Raw genomic sequence first — 17,525 nt, forward strand, 5'->3', positions numbered from 1 at the left:
GCCACTATGTGGACATTTACCTCATGCTCTCTTACAAGGTTATACCTAAGTCTGGCATGTGTAGATCTTTTGCTACCAGGTCTAAGCTCATTGTGAATAGGCTCCTTTTGTCCCCATTATTCTTTCATCTAGTGTGGTGTTGGTTGTATAGAAACATGCTCCATAAACAGAGGATAGGAATGGGACTTGTGATTTCATTACTCCAGGGAATTCCTAGGTAAGGAAATTCTCTATGGCAGCAGGCTGGCACCTTCTCTGCAATCTATAATATTATCAAGTTGCCTAGAACATAATCCTTATGTGTAGTAGGAGGCACAATAGATAGAGTACTGAGCCTGGAGGTGAAAAGACTCATCCTCCTGAGTTCAAATCCTGCCTCGGACACTTACCAGCTTGCCCAGAGCCTAAGCAAATTAACCATGTTTGCCTCAAAAGCAACAAAAAGAAGGGATCATTATGTATAAATTTTGTTGTTGTTTCAGTCATGTCTGACTCTTCATGACCCCATTTGGGATTTTCCTGGCAAAGGTAATGGAATAGTTTGCCATTTCCTTCTCTAAATCATTTTATAGCTGAGGAAACCGAGGCAAACAGGGTTAAGTGACTTGCTCAGGGTCACACAGTTTAGTAAGTGTCTGAGGCCAGATTTGAACTCAGGAAGATAAAACTTTATGATTCCAGAGTCAGCAGTCTATCCACTGTGCCACCTAACTGCCCCTATGTATAGATAAATAGCCTCCATTGAAATGTGAGTATAACACTGCTAGCCTAGAGTACTGAGAAATTAAGTGATTTGCCCAGACTCACATACCCATAGAGTCAGCCTATGTGTTGGAAGCAGAATTTTAATCTGGGTCTTTCTGGCTTTGAGATAGTATCTCTATCTACTACACCACACTGCTTCTGGAAATGGTTAGACTAGCTGACTTTTTGTTGTTGTTGTTGTTTGTTTGTTTGTTTTCTGGGGCAATGGGGGTTAAGTGACTTGCCCAGGTCACACAGCTAGTAAGTGTCCAAGTTGTCCTGAGGCTGGATTTGAAATCAGGTCCTCCTGAATCCAGGGCTGGTGCTTTAATCCACTGTGGCCACCTAGCGGCCCCACCCCCAGCTGACTTTTAATTGCAAATTGAAAACTATGTAAAAAAATATCAATCATAGTGGACTAGAAGAGCACATCAGAGATGAGACAGACAGGAGAGAACGCAGACTGAGATTAAGGAGACCTGTGTATTATTTCAGCTCTTTCTTTACCCATATGACCTTAGGTGAATCACTTTAGCTCTTTGAGACTCAGTTTTCTCATTTGTCAAATAGGTAGAGTCGGAGTAAGTGATCTCTAGAATATTCCTGTTCTACTAGAGAAATGGAGTAGCTGGTGAGGAAGAGAGAAGGGGAAGTAGAGAGATAAACAGACCAAGAGACAAAGGCAGAAATTCTTTCTGTTGGACAAATGGGGGAAAAATTAGACAGAAAATGAAGCACCTGAGAGAAAAAATAATGAAGAGGAAACCTCATTTTCATAGTTCCTCACGTTCAAGAAGCAGTCAACGTGCAGAAACAGAATTAAATTAAACACAGCTTAATTACACATCTTGTTAAATTTAAAGGCAAACATTTAGATTTGGTTGCAGATCTGTAGCGGTGAATAGAAAAAGAAAATAATTGTCCATAATAATGGAGATCTTATTCTTCAGCAGGAATTTCTTCCTTGATAAAATGGAAAAAATGACTATCCACTGATGAAAAAAAACACTGTATTACCCTGAGTAGTCTTTGTTCGCTTAGGTTTTTGAGGAGTCTTGTGGTGACTGATTCCTGGGTGGATTGACTTGTTTCTGGGCTGAAAGGGGGGAAAAAGGAATCCATTTAGGAGGTCTAAAGAGAAAATTAAGAGAATAGCACCGATTTATCTAGTTAATAAAACTGTTTCCTTAATAGAGTCGACACTAAATATTTCTTTGCATGTGCAACAAAGTAGACTGTAGAAAATGGATATATAAAATAGGAATTTTTAGCTTCTATATTGGCAGAGTAATAAATTCCTCATTACTCTAGTTATATCTATCTATTCTCTTTTCCAAACAGAAAAATGATTTTCACTGCAAGGAATCAACAAATATTTACTAAGCACCTACGTCAAGCCATGGCATGAGGAAAATAATCAAAACAAAATAAATGAAACTATGATTTCCCTGGCAAAGATCGTATTGAAGAATTCCCAAGCTGTTTTCAATGCAAGGCTTGAAATGCTGATGAACATAGGTGTGAAGGGAGCAAACATTTAAAGAGTGCCTACTATGTGCCAGGCACTGTGCTAAGCACTTTACAAATTTGACAGAATGTAGCATCAAGGATGCCATCCCACCTCAGGTGGGCACAATGGATAGAGGACTGGCCTGGAGTCAGGAAGACCCATCATCCTGAGTTCAAAATTTGGCCTCAGACACTTACCAGCTTGGAACCTGGGCAAGTCACATACGCTCTGTTTGTCTAGTTTTTCATCTGTAAAATGAGCTGGAGAAGGAAGATGGCAGAAGCACTACAGTATCTTTGCCATGAAAAAACCCCAAATGGGGTCATGAAGAGTTGGACATGACTGAAAAAGAGACTGAACAATAAGATTTCCTGGCTTGAGGTGGGTGGGGAAGGTATTACTTTTTTTGGTATTATAATAATTGAAAATGCATTGAAGTTGCTGGCCTCTACCAAAATTATTTTTATATCTTTAGTTTTTATTTCCACACTGAAAATTTATCTTTTCTTGAGGGAAAGAACTTTTTTTTAATGTTGCCAATTACTTAATCTCAGCAGAGAGATTCATGATGGAACCAAATCTTTCATACGAACCAATGATTTAATTTAAAGGGGCATGCAAGAAAGTAAGAAAAAACAAACAAAAACAAAAAAAACAAAAAGATAAAGTAAGGCAGGTGGGTATGGGGGTGTGTGTATATGTGCATGAGTGTGTGTGTTTGTGATACATATTATGACTGGATAATCACAACAAAATCATAAGTATTCAAGTCTGGTCTTAATGCTAATTTTAAGTCTTGCTAGACAAATTATCATTTTTGCTAATTCAGATTCCTTAGATGCCACATTCTGTCAAACTTTTTATTCCTAGAGAGTCCTAATATTCCTTCTCATTCAATCCTACTCAGCATTTCAAGTCTTTGCATTTAAAATAACTTGGGAATTCTTCAATATGAACTTTGCCAGGAAAACAATAGTTTCATTTATTTCTTCATCTATTTTCCTTTCCTCATGCATGGTTCAAAGTAGGTTCTTCATAAATATTTGTTGACTTCCTAACAGTGAAATAATTTTCTAGTTTTGAAAAGACAATAGGTACAATGTAACTAGAAAAGAAATCTCCAACTAGCCCGAAAGTAAGCATCTTTCATTAAAAATGGCACCTTAAACTTGGGGAAACAATGTTGGGAGGTACTCCAGTGAGGTAATGTCACCAGAAATCTGGAAAGGAAAAGCAAGTCATGGCCACTGCTTAAACTGTGTCCTTTGGTCAAGTGATACAAAGGGAAACACTTAAATTCTATAAAAACATTTTCATAATGAATGGATTATAATACAAGCAACTAAAACTTCAGAGATGGCTTGATGTATGTGTATATATTAGGTGCATATTCATAGATATACACACATATATAGTCAGAAACTTGACCCAGAGATGTCCATGACTTCAAGGTTGGCCTTCTATCCACCTGCAATGATCCACTCACTTTGGATTAATATACATTCTAATAATTTCTGGTGTCATTCTACCAAAATGAGCCCCATTGGTTTTTTTCTTTAGACTATTAGAAAGATACTGTTTTTAAAACAAAATTGTTTGAAAGTTTCATGATCTCTCATTTTATATATTGTTCCTCTGCCCCCAAGACTTCACATAAAACTGGGAAGTGAGAGAAATAAAAAACAGGTTCCTATCTAAATTAAATAGAAATCCTAGCTGTTTTTTCAGATTGGAAAAAGGGCAATTTTCTGTTATTTAAAGAAAGCTATTCAAGATTATTTGAAATTAGTTTCATATGGCTACTATAGTGTAGTTGTTAAGAGACTCATAATTCAACAAAAATATCAAAGCAAGAATTTACCAGTCGTAGTTTGTAGTACATCTTGACTTGGGCTTGGTGAAATCTTAGGCTTAAAGGGACTGCTCTTTGTCCCCGTAGGAGCTGGAAAAAAAAGTGCAAAGTTGTAAGCTAATGAGACATAATATCTACACCACCAGTTAAATGTACACACAGCATACCATGGACTGAAACAGAAAATGATGACCTTTAGATGAAAAATGGAGGAAAAAAAGTAATGAAATGAATTTTCAAGAAAATGAATTTTAGAACATGAAAATGAATTTTAAAATATGAATTTTTTGGAACATGCAGCTTATGATTTAGCAAGAATTGAGAATGCTAGTGGATCCAATAATAGATCTTCCATAGTCACAGTTCAGAGCAAGACAAGACTATTGCTGCATTGCAAGTGAAAATCGTTTTTTTCTTGTTTTGAAACAATAATATGCAGTGGCTCAATGTCTTCCATGCCAAAGGGACAAAGAATCCTAGCAAAAATAAAATGAAAGCAGAATGGGATGGAATAGAATATGAAATAATGGTGACATAGATGACCATTCCAAGGAGGACTTGCAGCAAAGAGAAAAACAGAAAATTAGAATTTTCAACAGGGAGAACGAACATTACCCATTGTTGGCTTTGAGGGTTCAATTCTAAATGTAACAGGTTCCAGGACTATGTCAAAAGCAAAACAAATACAGAGACACAAACATTTGTGAGAATCACTACCCGGTAATCACAAATTTCTTCATTTCTAGACATGGCCAAATATTATGTAACATTTACAGTTTCTTTATCCTGAGAAATTTTTTAGAATTGGTAACTTAAGGAAACTCTCTTAAGGGGTATTGTTCAGGTAACTCAGGTTAGTATGGAATCATAAGTTCTCAATCTGTCATGATGGGATATATTGGTGAATGCTCAGCTTTCTACCCTAAGGGTAGACTCACAAGTGTAACTTCATCGGATCAATATGCCATCAGTTTGAAGGTATTTGAGAACTTAATCTGTAATTATTTTTGATTTTTTTTAGCACATGCCCTCTCTTGAAAAGTGGTTCAGTACTCTGATCAAGGCAATGATCAACTATAAAAGATGAGGAAGCCTGTTGTCCACTTCCTGACAGAAAGCAATGAGTGTAAGATGCAAAATGAGACAGTGTTTTAGACCTGGCCAATGTAGGAATTCATTTGGCTCTACTATGGATATCTGTTACAGAGGCTTTCTCTATCTTTTTTGGGGGGGGGGCGGGGAGGGTGGAGAGAGGAATGAATAGGGAAAGAAAATAAATGCTTGTTTATTTTTAAAAAATCAAATTTTCAAAAAGTCATTTGGATATAAAGAAAATAGTGTAAAAGGGTGGGTTTTTGGCTTGTTTGCTTGCTTTCATCCACATTATCCATGTATAATGGGGGAATATCTTCCAAAAAGAATAGCAGTGTGATTTAATCTTTTTTTTTTTTTTTTTAGTGAGGCAATTGGGGTTAAGTGACTTGTCCAGGGTCACACAGCTAGTAAGTGTTATGTGTCTGAGGCCGGATTTGACTCAGTGATTTAATCTTAAAACACACACACATTTATAGTTTATGAAAACTTTTCTTAACATTATCTTCAATGATAACAAAAAACATCTGTATTCATCTCAAAGAATAATTTTGCAAGAGCCATCTCACTATCTTGAAAAACAAAATAATGCATTTACCAGGTTTGGTCTGAGAGACATCTGGGTCTGGTTTATGTACGTCTCTGGGAGCTGAAAGAAAGAGCCCAGGTTATAGGCATCACACCTGGTATCGAACCAAAGAGGGACATGAAATCCCTCAAGTATGAATGATGGAATGAATAATCTTTTGTTAGTTATGGGGAAAAATGAAGCCCATGAAAAAATTTTTTAAAATGGAAAAAATGCATAGCCTTGGAAAGGGTTTTGAGCTAGTCAGACCAAAATAAGGGAAATCACATTTTTGAAACTGTCAGGAAAAGAGAGAGGGAAATGGCTAAACATAATTAAAAGAGGACAGATTTCCTTTGAGTTTTTTTCATGGCAGATAGTCTGAAGTGTAACACTTTCTTACCACACATGCCTATCTTCCAAGTATAGTAATGGAAGATATCTATGATACCAGATGGGAAAGTAAAATGAAAGAGAGTCTGGTAAGGAAAACTAATTAAGGGTGGCAGATTTGTTGACTGCCTACAAGAAGAGGTTAGATAAAGTAAATCTGAATAATAAAAGCCAGTGACAGAAGACAAGCACTTTAACAACAATGAGATGTAGAAAGCAAACATATCATCCCCTTGTGAATTGGTACCTATCATTGTTGGTGTTGCTGTTCTCAGTGTGATGGTTGTTGGAACGGTACAGGGTAAACAAAACAAAGATAAGAAAGGTCAGTTTACATGCCATTTTAACAAGCTGCTCCCTAATTCTTATTTTGTATTTCACACATAAAATAATTTTCATAGCAGAAAAATAAAACATTAATAACAAAAATGCTGACCACATGCAAGACACTGTGCTAGGCACTGGAGATGAAAAAAAATAATATGGTCCTTGCCTTAAGCAAGGAGACTGGGATGTTACTATCTCATTTTTCTACTGCGAGAAATATCAAGGCTAGTCAGTAAAAGATTTACACAAGGCAATATCAGCTACTGACTTGGAATTTTCTCTCCCTGAGCCCTCATAGCATCGGAGGAGGTTTACAACACAAGATAAGATAATAAAGCAAAATAGGAAGATGTTCTGGTAAGGAAAACGAAGTAGTGTGGCAGATTTAGTTGCCTGACAAATGTTATTGTCATTTATTGGTGTGACAAATTGGTCATGCAATTCTAGCCAACTTTAGCCTAAGGGCGATTTCTTTATCTTTGCTCTCCTTTTTGGTTCTTCTCTTGTCCTATTCCTTTCTACTGAACTGAAAAAAAACCTTATGAATTCTAGAATCTATATGGCGGCTAACTGAAGACTCCCCATGCTGCTGGAATAGAATTAACTTTGAGCTTGTTTGAAAAAAGTCCTTTTTGAGAGGTGTTGGATTTTTTCATCATTATTTAGCCCAATACTATTTTGCACTTGAATGTAGAAAAGGGCTACATGAAATTTTTATAGCTATAGAAGGAAGAATATATTGTGAAGAGCAATAAAATCAAAAGGGAACTCAATGGGTGCATAGAAAAACACCAAAGAACCCACTTGGTTATTTGGCTTAATGGACAAAAGTCATAGTATGAATCACCCCTGTTGCCTGGCTGAGTATGTGATGGGGCTGCATCAGTCCTAACACTTTAGTAGTCATGATCTTTGCCTGCCCATTTACTCACATAGTCCTAGGCTGGCTTCCTCTGCCTTGTAGACCAATCTTCCCAACTATCCTTCATTCCTCCCTGGCTCTTCCCATTTGTTCAGACAAATACAGCACCATTTGGGAAGCTGCTAGTTTCCCACTCAGTACCATCTACTTCACTGCTAAGCACTCCTCTGAATATCATGTGGCCTAGTGGATAAGGCACCAGATTTGGAGTCAGGGAAGGGGAATTAGGAGAGAATAGTGTCCTGAAAATCCAAGAAAGAGAATATTCAGGAGGAAGGCAGTGACTCAACAGTGTTAAATGCTGTAGAGAGGTCAAAAATTATGAGGCTGGAGAAAAGACCATTAGAATTGTCCATTTAGAGATGGTTGATAATCCTTGGAGGGAGAAGTTTCAGTTGGGTGATGAGGACAGAAGCCAAACTAAAAAGGGAATGAGAAGTGAGAGAGGGCAAGTAGAAATGCTGAATGCACATAGCTTTTTTCTAGTAGTTTGACTATAAAAGAATGAAGAGATATAATAGGATAGCCTGAGGGTATGGTAGGGTCAGAGAGGGTTTTCAAGTACAAGTGAGACTTGGACACATTTGTAAGCAGCAGTGTAGGAGCCAGTAAAAAGGGAGAGTTGGAAAATTAGAGAACAAGAGGGAATGATTGTTGGGGCAAGCTACCAGAGAAGGCGATAGAGCATGAAGTCAAGGGTACAAGTGTAGGGGTTGGCCTTGGCCAGAAGGTATTTATCAGAGACTTGAGCAAAGGTCAAGAGGATGGAGAATAATGCTCATGTTGATGATGTGTAAAATTTATATTAGTGGAGGAGAGAATTTTTGGAGAATAATTTCTCTTTTTTTCCAGTAAAGTATGAAATGAGGTTTTGTGCTGAGAAGGAAGTGAGGTTTGAGGAGAGAAGAAAAGGGTTGGAAGTTCCACTCTGGGGAATGTAATATGAAGGACAATTAGGGAAGGCTAAAAAGATCACTTTGCTGCAGTGAGGGTCCCATTGAGATTAGATAATCCCGCTTGATGGTGGACCTACTCAGAACTGTTATGTACTATTTCTTTCAGCTCTATTTAGCAGCACAAGTAAGAAGAGATATGGTATATGGTTGAAGTTTGAAAGCATATTAGTGGCAATAGGAAAGGGGGTCAGGGATTTGAGTAGAAGAGAGAATTACAGTGAGATGGATAATTATAGGGTCAAAATTAGGAAGGGAGTACAGTGAAGCCAGAGCAGAGCTTCTGGCCTGGGAAAGCACTAAGGGATATAGTTACTGGAGATCATAAGGAGGATGAAGATTAAGGAAGATTAGTAGTGTGGAAAATCCACTGGCAACTAAGAAACATTTTACTTTTGGATCCTGGAGTTTATGGGGAATTACAATGGTAAAACTGAAGAATTTCCAGTTATAAGTTTAATTTATTGTTTATCTGCAACTTGAAGGAGAAGGCATTTTGATTTACCTCTGCAAATGTAACAAGTACAATTAAACAACAAAGTTTATAATGATTCTGATTAGTTACAATAATAGACTATACAAAGAAAAGCTAGGATTAAGGAAAGTAGAATCTGAAAAGAGATCTGTTGCTAATAAATCCTCCATACTGTAAATACGTTACTTTTTGCTTAGCTTTTTTTCTAAAATGGTATTTGGCTCTCTGGAAGAGTTTGACTTTCTGCTGCTACAAATGACATATTCTCCCCCCCCCTCCCTCCTTCCCTCCCTCCCTCCCTCTCTCTCTCTCTCTCCCTCCCTCCCTCCCTCTTTCTCTTCTTTCTCTCCATCTTTGTTTCATTTTTTCTCTCTCTCCTTCCCTCATCCTCACTTCTTTTTCAGGAATTGTTGATTTAAAAGACTGAGATAAGTTGTTACTATGAAATGAGTAAAGACATAGTACAGAAATGGAAATGTCCATGGGAATAGGACATAAATCTCCCTTTCTCCACATACTCAGAAAAATCCAAATTTCTATCACAAGCAACATTTCTTTCTGGTACTTAGAAGATGGTGGGACTGGGGCATTCGATGAAGTCAGGTTTCCTATTTCATTAAAAACTAATGGACTTAAGTAAGTTGAGACTTTGATTTCTTCATAAGAAAACCTGTCATTCTTGTTTTTCAGACATAAGTAATAAACATATAGATGAATCAAACATATGAAAATAAAGATGTTATTATCAAAAGCCAAACTTTAAATGATAATTTCTTTATACACCCATGCCAAGGAATGGGGAGAATGTCTCTAATTGGCAAAAATGCAAAGTTAATTTTTGGTGTATGATAGAGGAATGATGTCTATTGTGATGCAGATTGTGGAAACTATATAAGAGTTACCTCAAACTTAAAAATAACAACACTGGACTTATCAGTGAGGTACTTCCTCTACCAACACATATTGGTATCCATTAGTTTGTAAGTTGCTTGAGGGTAAGGACTGTCTTTCTACTTGTATTTGTATTCCCAATTTAGCAATGTCTGATACATAGAAAGCACTTAATAAATACTTGTTGTTTGTCACATGTTGACATTGGCCCTACAATTTGCAGTTGCCTGGGGTTATTGACAGGCAAATGACTTGCCCAGGGTCACATAGCTAGTATACTTTGTTGTTAGGACTTAACCTCATATATTCCTGACTCTAAGGCCAGCTATCTATCCATTATACCCATGCTGCCACTCCATAATATAGTGATAAGTACTCCACAATATAACGGTAAAATGCCATTCATCTATTTTAAAAAATTATTAAAATTGGGGGAAAATTGCATTGCTTGCATATAGAGAAAAGCTGCTCCTTGGGCACTGAAATAGACTACCAGGTACTATCAACATTCGCAAAAAGTATTTTGCTAAATGGTACCTAGGGTTTTGAATAAGTGACATCCCAAATGTATAATTTAGTCTTAGGGAACAGCAAACACACTGGCAGAATCTGTCACATTAAGCACAATTTAAAGAAAGTTTTTGCTATAGAGGAACCAGAGAACCAGTTTAAAAATTCATGATCAAAGGGGCAGCTAGGTAGCACAGTGGATAGAGCACTGGCCCTGGAGTCAGGAGGACCTGAGTTCAAATCTGACCTCAGACACTTACTGGCTGTGTGACCTTAGGCAAGTCATTTAACCCCAATTGCCTCCCCCCCCAAAAAAAAATTCATGATCAATTTATCTGAGTTTTTTGATTTGCTGTTGTGGAGGAAGGGAAGATATCAAGTCATTAGTTTTTTTTTTTTTTTTTGGCTAAAAGAGTTGAAACAAGGCCTTTGGTTGTTAAAGTTCCCCCCCCCAAATGTCCCAAGCTTATTAACAAATTTATTTTAGTGCAGACACAAAACTGACGTGGAAAGAAATGGAAAACCTTTACCTGGGGGCATAAATATGGTAGATGTGGTAAAGTTTGCATAGTCATCTAAAGCAGACTAGAATCTTACTGGAAAGTTCATGTGACAGAAAATCAAATCAATTTAACTTAATAAAAATATGATATTAATTTTGGTTGAATGTCTTGCCTCTCTGGGAATATAGAAGAGATTTAAAGTGGACATTCTATAGGAGCGCAATGAGAGCTTTGACTCAAACATTCCCTTAAGCATATCTGTTTTATGTTCTAATGTGTGAGAGAGCATTTTGACTCCAGAATTATCACTGAAAGAGAGGTTTATAACACAACATTAGGGGACTTTAGGAAAACAGTTGAAAGTGGATAACTCAGGATCAAATGACATCATGCCTAGAAGACAATAATAACGATGAAAATTGTGAGGAGAAATGATGTGACTATTCTAGGTTCTTAAAATTGAGGACTGCCTTGCCCTAACCCCAGTCTTGGGATGAGGAAAATGGACAAGCAAGGAGATAGCATTACCTGTAGTTGTCTTTGGTTGCTTGATTATAATTGTATTTTCTTCTGGGAGTGCATTAAAACAAACACATTTATTACATAGAAACCAAAATTCAGACTTCTTTTTGACTTATATGTATGGAATTACTATTTGGTATTTAATCTAAATCACATTTTATAGAAAATGTGACTAAAATGATGAATTTATACAATTATAATTTTAAATAAGGGTCCATACATCAATGAATATTTGGAATAAAATATCCTTTTAACACTGCACTTACAAAATACACAAGCACTGCCTAGCCATGTGTACTTGAAAACAGAAATTGGGCAATAGAATGACCAAAATATACTAATAAAAATGAGAGGTTTGTAGTAATTGAATTAAATTATTGGGCCGATTGGCCAGATGTGTACAGATTATTGAGTCTAATGATATCCTTGCATTGGTATACAGACTGCTCACTAATCCAAAGCAGAAGAAAGCTAATTCTGTCTTCCCTTGATTCATATTTCATATGATCAGAACAATGAATTTTAGACTGACTCTCGGTCATTGGATACAAGGAATACATTTTTATAGTGGCAAAGTGTTCCCTAGGATTTGAAGTTCTAACAAATAGTTCTGTTTTTTTGTTTGTTTTTTAAATGAGGGCCTTTTGCTCTGGAATATTATTTTCTGGAGGTGTGCGGGTGGGGGTGGGGGAGTCTGAGCTGACTTTAGCTCAAAACAGAATAATGAGAACCACAATTATACATAGTGTTTATATTGAAGATTGGCAAAATATTTTACGTAGGCCATCTCTACGATTAATATTCTCTATTGATTCTCTGTTCTATTAATATTCTCTCTTGATTCTTTGAGTGAAGTGCTGCTATTGAGCCTATATTACAGATGAGGAAAATGAGTCTGAAAGAAGTTTAAAAGATTTGCCCACCTAGTAATGTCTGAGGCAGGATTGAAATTCACATTTTCTTGACTACAAATATTTTCCTCTTTCCACTGCACCCTCTGCTTTCCTGTGAAGGTTTTGCATTGGGCTTAGAAGATAGGTCAACTGGTTGGCTAGCTATTCTAAAGTTAGACTTTCCTTAGAAAAGTAGTAACCTGAAGCACATAATAGAACTCAGAGCACATTGAACTGTATCTTAGAATAAATTCCCATGAGCTTATTTTGGTGGAACTCAAGATTCATGGTTTTTTAAAATTTTCCATATATATATATATATGTATATATATATATATGTATATATATATGTATATATATATATGTATATATATATATATGTATATATATATGTGTATATATATATATGTGTGTGTGTATATATATATATATATTTGAGATTAGCTCCTGGGCAGGGGGAGGAAATTATGTTTGTATTGAATTTGGTCATTGGTCATAGTAATGAAGGCTAAAAGAAAAGGTGATTTTTCTTAAGTTTAGTTGCTAGATAACAATTTCTCTGGTCACTCAATTCACAGTGAACAAATATTTTACCATATGTGGTGGGAGTTATTACAGGACTTGGGGATGGCTGAGGTGAGGAAGAGATGTGTCTTTCTGCAGGAGCTGAAAAACAAGATTGAAGGTTACATTCTTTAGATAACAAATGAGACAAAGTTTGATATATAGATTCAAAGATCTAAGAGGATTCATTTTACAGATGAGAAAACTGAGTCTCTAAGGGTTTAAGTAGCTGCCCACAAGAACAAAGCCAGTAGGTTTCAGAGGCAGGAATCAAAACCAAGAGTTCTGACTCTCAGTATTTATCATTATTTCAGGATATCCACAGGGTAGGACTCAAGTCTATAAGAAAAATTAAATTATTTTGCAGTTATCAATGATGTCTATACTACCCCTTTGGGACAGTAAAATAGGGCACAATGATGACAGCACTGCCAAAGCAATGGAAATAGAGAAAGAAGTAATGTCAACTTTAGCTGGACATTTACTCCAATAGCAGAAAAATCAGTTGAGAAAGATTACAAGAAAAACCTAAAAATAGGAATTCTCAACCTTGATTGTGTCATGGACCCCTTTGGCAATGTGGTAAAACTTATGGGTCCTCTTTAGAATAATGTTTTTAAATGGATATGATAAAATACATAGGATTACAAAGAAAACCAACTATTCCATAGCAAGTCCATAGTCCCCCAGGATAAGAAGGCCCAGCTTAGATTAATTTTATGATGATGATTTTCTGCTTATTTTTACTTAACATAATAACTACATTTATGGATGAGCCAAGAGTCTACACAAGAAAAAAAAGAGCTAAGCTTTAGTGCAAATAATCAATTTCAAAAAATAAAAATAATTTCAGTGGTGAGATGAGATGGTAGGATTATGCTATTGGAGGATGGAAGTCATTTTTTCTGATGAACAGAGAAGACCAATAAAAGTATTCATTTAAGTTAGCATTATTATTTACTGTCACACATGAAAATATTATTTTAGTGGACAGCATCAAAATATTTTTTAAATTCGAAAGATAAGTATTGACATGATATGATTTCCATTAGTTTGTTTCTTTCTTACTTGTCTATTAAATTTGGCTCTGTGACCCCAGGAACCTTCAGTGTAATAAATAGTATGCCCTCTAAAAATAGAAAGGGAAAAATGCTGCCTTAATTTGCCCTTCCAATTTTCTATTTCTGTCTAGTTTATAAACTAGTTACTGGCAGTAGATAGTGACCAGCAAATATACAGACATGGGTTCTGTCAGTTTGTCTGCTCAATCCTTCCCTATCTTTTTTTTTTTTTTGGTGGGGCAATGAGGATTAAATGACTTGCTCAGGGTCACACAGCTAGTAAATATCAAGTGTTTGAGGCTGGATTTGAACTCAGGTCCTTCTGAATCCAGGGCTGGTGCTTTATCCACTGTGCCACCTAGCTGCCCCTTCCCCTGCCCCATTTCTTGATAGACCACAGACTCGCACTCTCCCTGATTAAATTTGAAGAGGGCTTCCCTTGCTAGGCTTCTCTAAAGTTCCTTTCACTCACAAATGAGACAAGGGCTTACTGGGTTTAAAGATTCTTTTCTTCCCATAATCTTAGAAAATAAGTCCACATTGGAAAATCTGAATTCTCCAATACCATTTCAGAAGTCAAGGGAGAGATTAAGCATCATTTTCTTCTTTATTTGTAAAAACAGCTGGTCCTTTGTGGAATTACCCAAATTCTGTATTCCCACTTGCTATTTTGTTAAAATGAGAGGCACATGAAATAGTTTGTCCACAATTCACATGGCTAGGTTCTTTATAATGAGACAGGGACTGAATCTGCCTTCCCTGATGAGGAAGCTCCCTCTACCAGTATAGGTCAGCATCTTCTGTTACTTAAAGTCGTAGAGTTGAATAGAGCATTGAGAGCATTCAACGACTTTTGCCAAGGCCATTCTGACAGTATGTGTCAAAGGATGGTCTTCCAAGCTTTCGAGTCAGCCCTGTGTCCATTATGCCACACTGACTCTCATTAGCTATGCTATTAGAGTACAAGTATTCTTTCACTCTAAGAGAAGGGAAATACTCTTAATTGGGTGCTAAATGCTTTAAAATCCTTTTACTAGCTGCATCATGCTAGTAAATATTACAACTATTATCAAACTTCTGTATCAGACTAATTTGTGGGGTACAACATGATCTTTGAACAAATACTAAGCATAAATGTTTGCGATTTACCTTCTAACCAATAACCCCCATATTATCCTTCAGTCAAGACTGAAATTAAATGCATTTGACTTAGATACAAGGTAAGGCATTTACCAGGTAGAGTTGGTGGCACATGTGGTCTTGGTGATATTTTCGGTTTTGAAGTGACAGGTCGAGAACCCTTAGGAGCTGAAAAAATGAACTTTGTCATGAATCGTCTTGATATCAGTGTATGATAGTCATGTTTAACACACAAACATGCCATGCCTTATGCCTAAAATGGGTTTTAAAAAGTATTGCTGTTGTGGAATTTAGAAAATAAAGAAAATCCAAGCCTTGGTCAGAAAAAAAAATACAACCACCAAAACCCAACAACTTAGAGGTAGCATAGATGTAAATTCAGATCCTCAGGGAAAATGAAGACTGAGAAGCCACAAAACTGGACTATTCATTATAGAAAGATGAAGAATCGTCAATTACTTTTCTGTCAGAGTATAGAGAAATTGATTTTGAAAGAGTGGCCTTTTTGTCTCTGGCTAGGATCACCAACCTCCTCACATCCTTCCGTATTTCCCATTGACTGGAGGTACTACGGTGTTAAGAGCCATTTTTGGCAAAAGAAGAGTCAAGTTTTAGAAAACCAATAATATGGAAGTTCATAATTTGCAAGATTATACAATTCTTGGGATGACAAAAGATAAAGCCATTTCTACACATTAAAATCATCTTTCATTTTGGTTATTGCTTTGTGGGGATTTATTTGCTTAGTGTGTACATTGTAATGATTGGAATGACACCACCTACTGGAGACTTGCTGTGGAAAGCTCCACCATGAGGAAAATGCCTCAGAGGCATTGTGGCTTTTCCTTGGCGTCAGGAAATGACGTTTGCTCATGGGTGCTGTCTATCAAGGCTACCAGCCAATCAACTTGAGGAGCCTCCTATGGTCTGGGAGGAGACAAGAAGGAGGAAAGGGAGCCTGCGCAGACAGCGCTGCCCTTTTTGGCTTCCTGACTTGATGGTGGTGGCGGCAGAGGACTTCACAGGAAATTTGAGGAAAGATAGGAATGCCAGGCTGTTAGAATTCTGTTCTCAATCTTTTTCTTTCTATTTTCCAATAAACCCTTAAAAACCTAAACTCGTTTTATCAGTGATTTTTAGTCAGTTTCCCCCAAACTGGGGGAACAGATTAGAATCCACATTTAGAATCTTAAATTACACAACATGGGATGTTATTGGTATAGGGTGGAAACTTTATCCATTAAAGGGGATGGGGACACCGGAATATTAAATAACTTTCCTCTGGTCATACCCTCTTGTATGTATTGAAGTCTTCCTAATTAAGGCTGTCCTGCTACCCACTAGGCCAGACTTCCTCTATAATCTGGGGAAGGGGTAAATCATACAATAGTATAATCTTGAGAGTGAAGGCCAGATAGAATTTTGCTGGTCCACCAGGTTTTAAAGTTAATGATAACTTTCAATTAATAGATGATATCATACTTTAAAAGAGGCAAGATGGATTAGTGGTTGAGAGCTTACTTGAGGTTAAAAGAACTGAGGTGCTGGTTCAGATCCAATATCTGACACACACTAGTTACAGAGCCCAGATGATTCAGTTAAGCTTTTAGGGTGCCACGCAACTGTCTGAACTTTAAATTGCCGCACCACTTACTGATTTTGTGTTGAGACAGAGCAGGTTTCCTGCACTATATAATCCTGGGTCAGGTAAAAACAAAATAAAACACCACACTTTGAAGTGGATAGTGTCAACTCAGAATGTCTTGTTATACCTGCTTTTATATATATATAACATTTGGGCTATTTATCTAATTTCCCGACGGCTTGCCTTCAGTAAAAAAGTATGTTTATATGCACCTTTGGTAAAAGGATTTCCAAGTAACAAAGTGATAACAGATTCTCAGGGACGCCCTTGCCCCTTCTGGCTGCTGGACATGAGACAAATGGACTATTGTGACTTAAGCAAATGACTCCACCCCCCCCCCCAACCCAATTCAATAGGAACAACCTACATAACTTGATTGAAATTTGGCCTTTGGGTCTAATTCTTCCTTGAGAAACTAGCAGACAACTGACTTCGAATTTCTCTTGTAATTCTATCATAATTATTTTTGTTTAAACATAATAATTTCTCAATTTATCTAGGTCCAAGATACAACCATAGTAGTGACTACTATTTATATAAGCTGTCTCTCACATAAATGAAAGCAGGGCTCATGAAAGTAGTGATAGAGGTGTAATTGCATTTATTTTGGTAGACATTGTTTGGGCTTTTTGTTACAGAATATAAATATGAATTATACAATCTATTTTCATTATGAACACTGTAGATTTTCCACCTCATAGGATGCACCCTTTAGCATGCCTATTTGCAAAAAACCAATTTGAAACATGAAAACGAAGTAACAGGATTCCAATACCAGATAATTCTGTTTATATATAATTTTATATAATGGTCCAATTTCAGATAGAAATGGGCTATATTTTTCTTATGTATAGTCACATATACATGCTGATCTTTCATAGACTGTACCTTGCCTCCTAAACATATCTTAATAATTGAAACCATTTAAAATGCATAATGTTGTGAGGAATCCATTCCAAT

The 17,525-nt window shown here is 36.6% G+C and overlaps 1 protein-coding gene across 1 annotated transcript in view; it reads right to left on the minus strand.

The window, feature by feature from the left end:
- The window catches only part of LOC122747036 (ABI family member 3 binding protein), a 313,537-nt gene that overhangs the window by 61,531 nt on the left and 234,481 nt on the right, over window positions 1-17,525 (minus strand). The window contains 9 exon segments of the mRNA XM_043993253.1: window positions 1,762-1,803; window positions 1,806-1,835; window positions 4,116-4,196; window positions 4,722-4,769; window positions 5,797-5,847; window positions 6,407-6,452; window positions 11,270-11,310; window positions 12,750-12,821; window positions 15,014-15,088. Of these exon segments, the coding sequence (XP_043849188.1) occupies window positions 1,762-1,803; window positions 1,806-1,835; window positions 4,116-4,196; window positions 4,722-4,769; window positions 5,797-5,847; window positions 6,407-6,452; window positions 11,270-11,310; window positions 12,750-12,821; window positions 15,014-15,088 (486 nt within the window).

Source organism: Dromiciops gliroides, chromosome 3 (genome assembly GCF_019393635.1).
Source record: "Dromiciops gliroides isolate mDroGli1 chromosome 3, mDroGli1.pri, whole genome shotgun sequence".
NCBI classification, from domain to species: domain Eukaryota; kingdom Metazoa; phylum Chordata; class Mammalia; order Microbiotheria; family Microbiotheriidae; genus Dromiciops; species Dromiciops gliroides.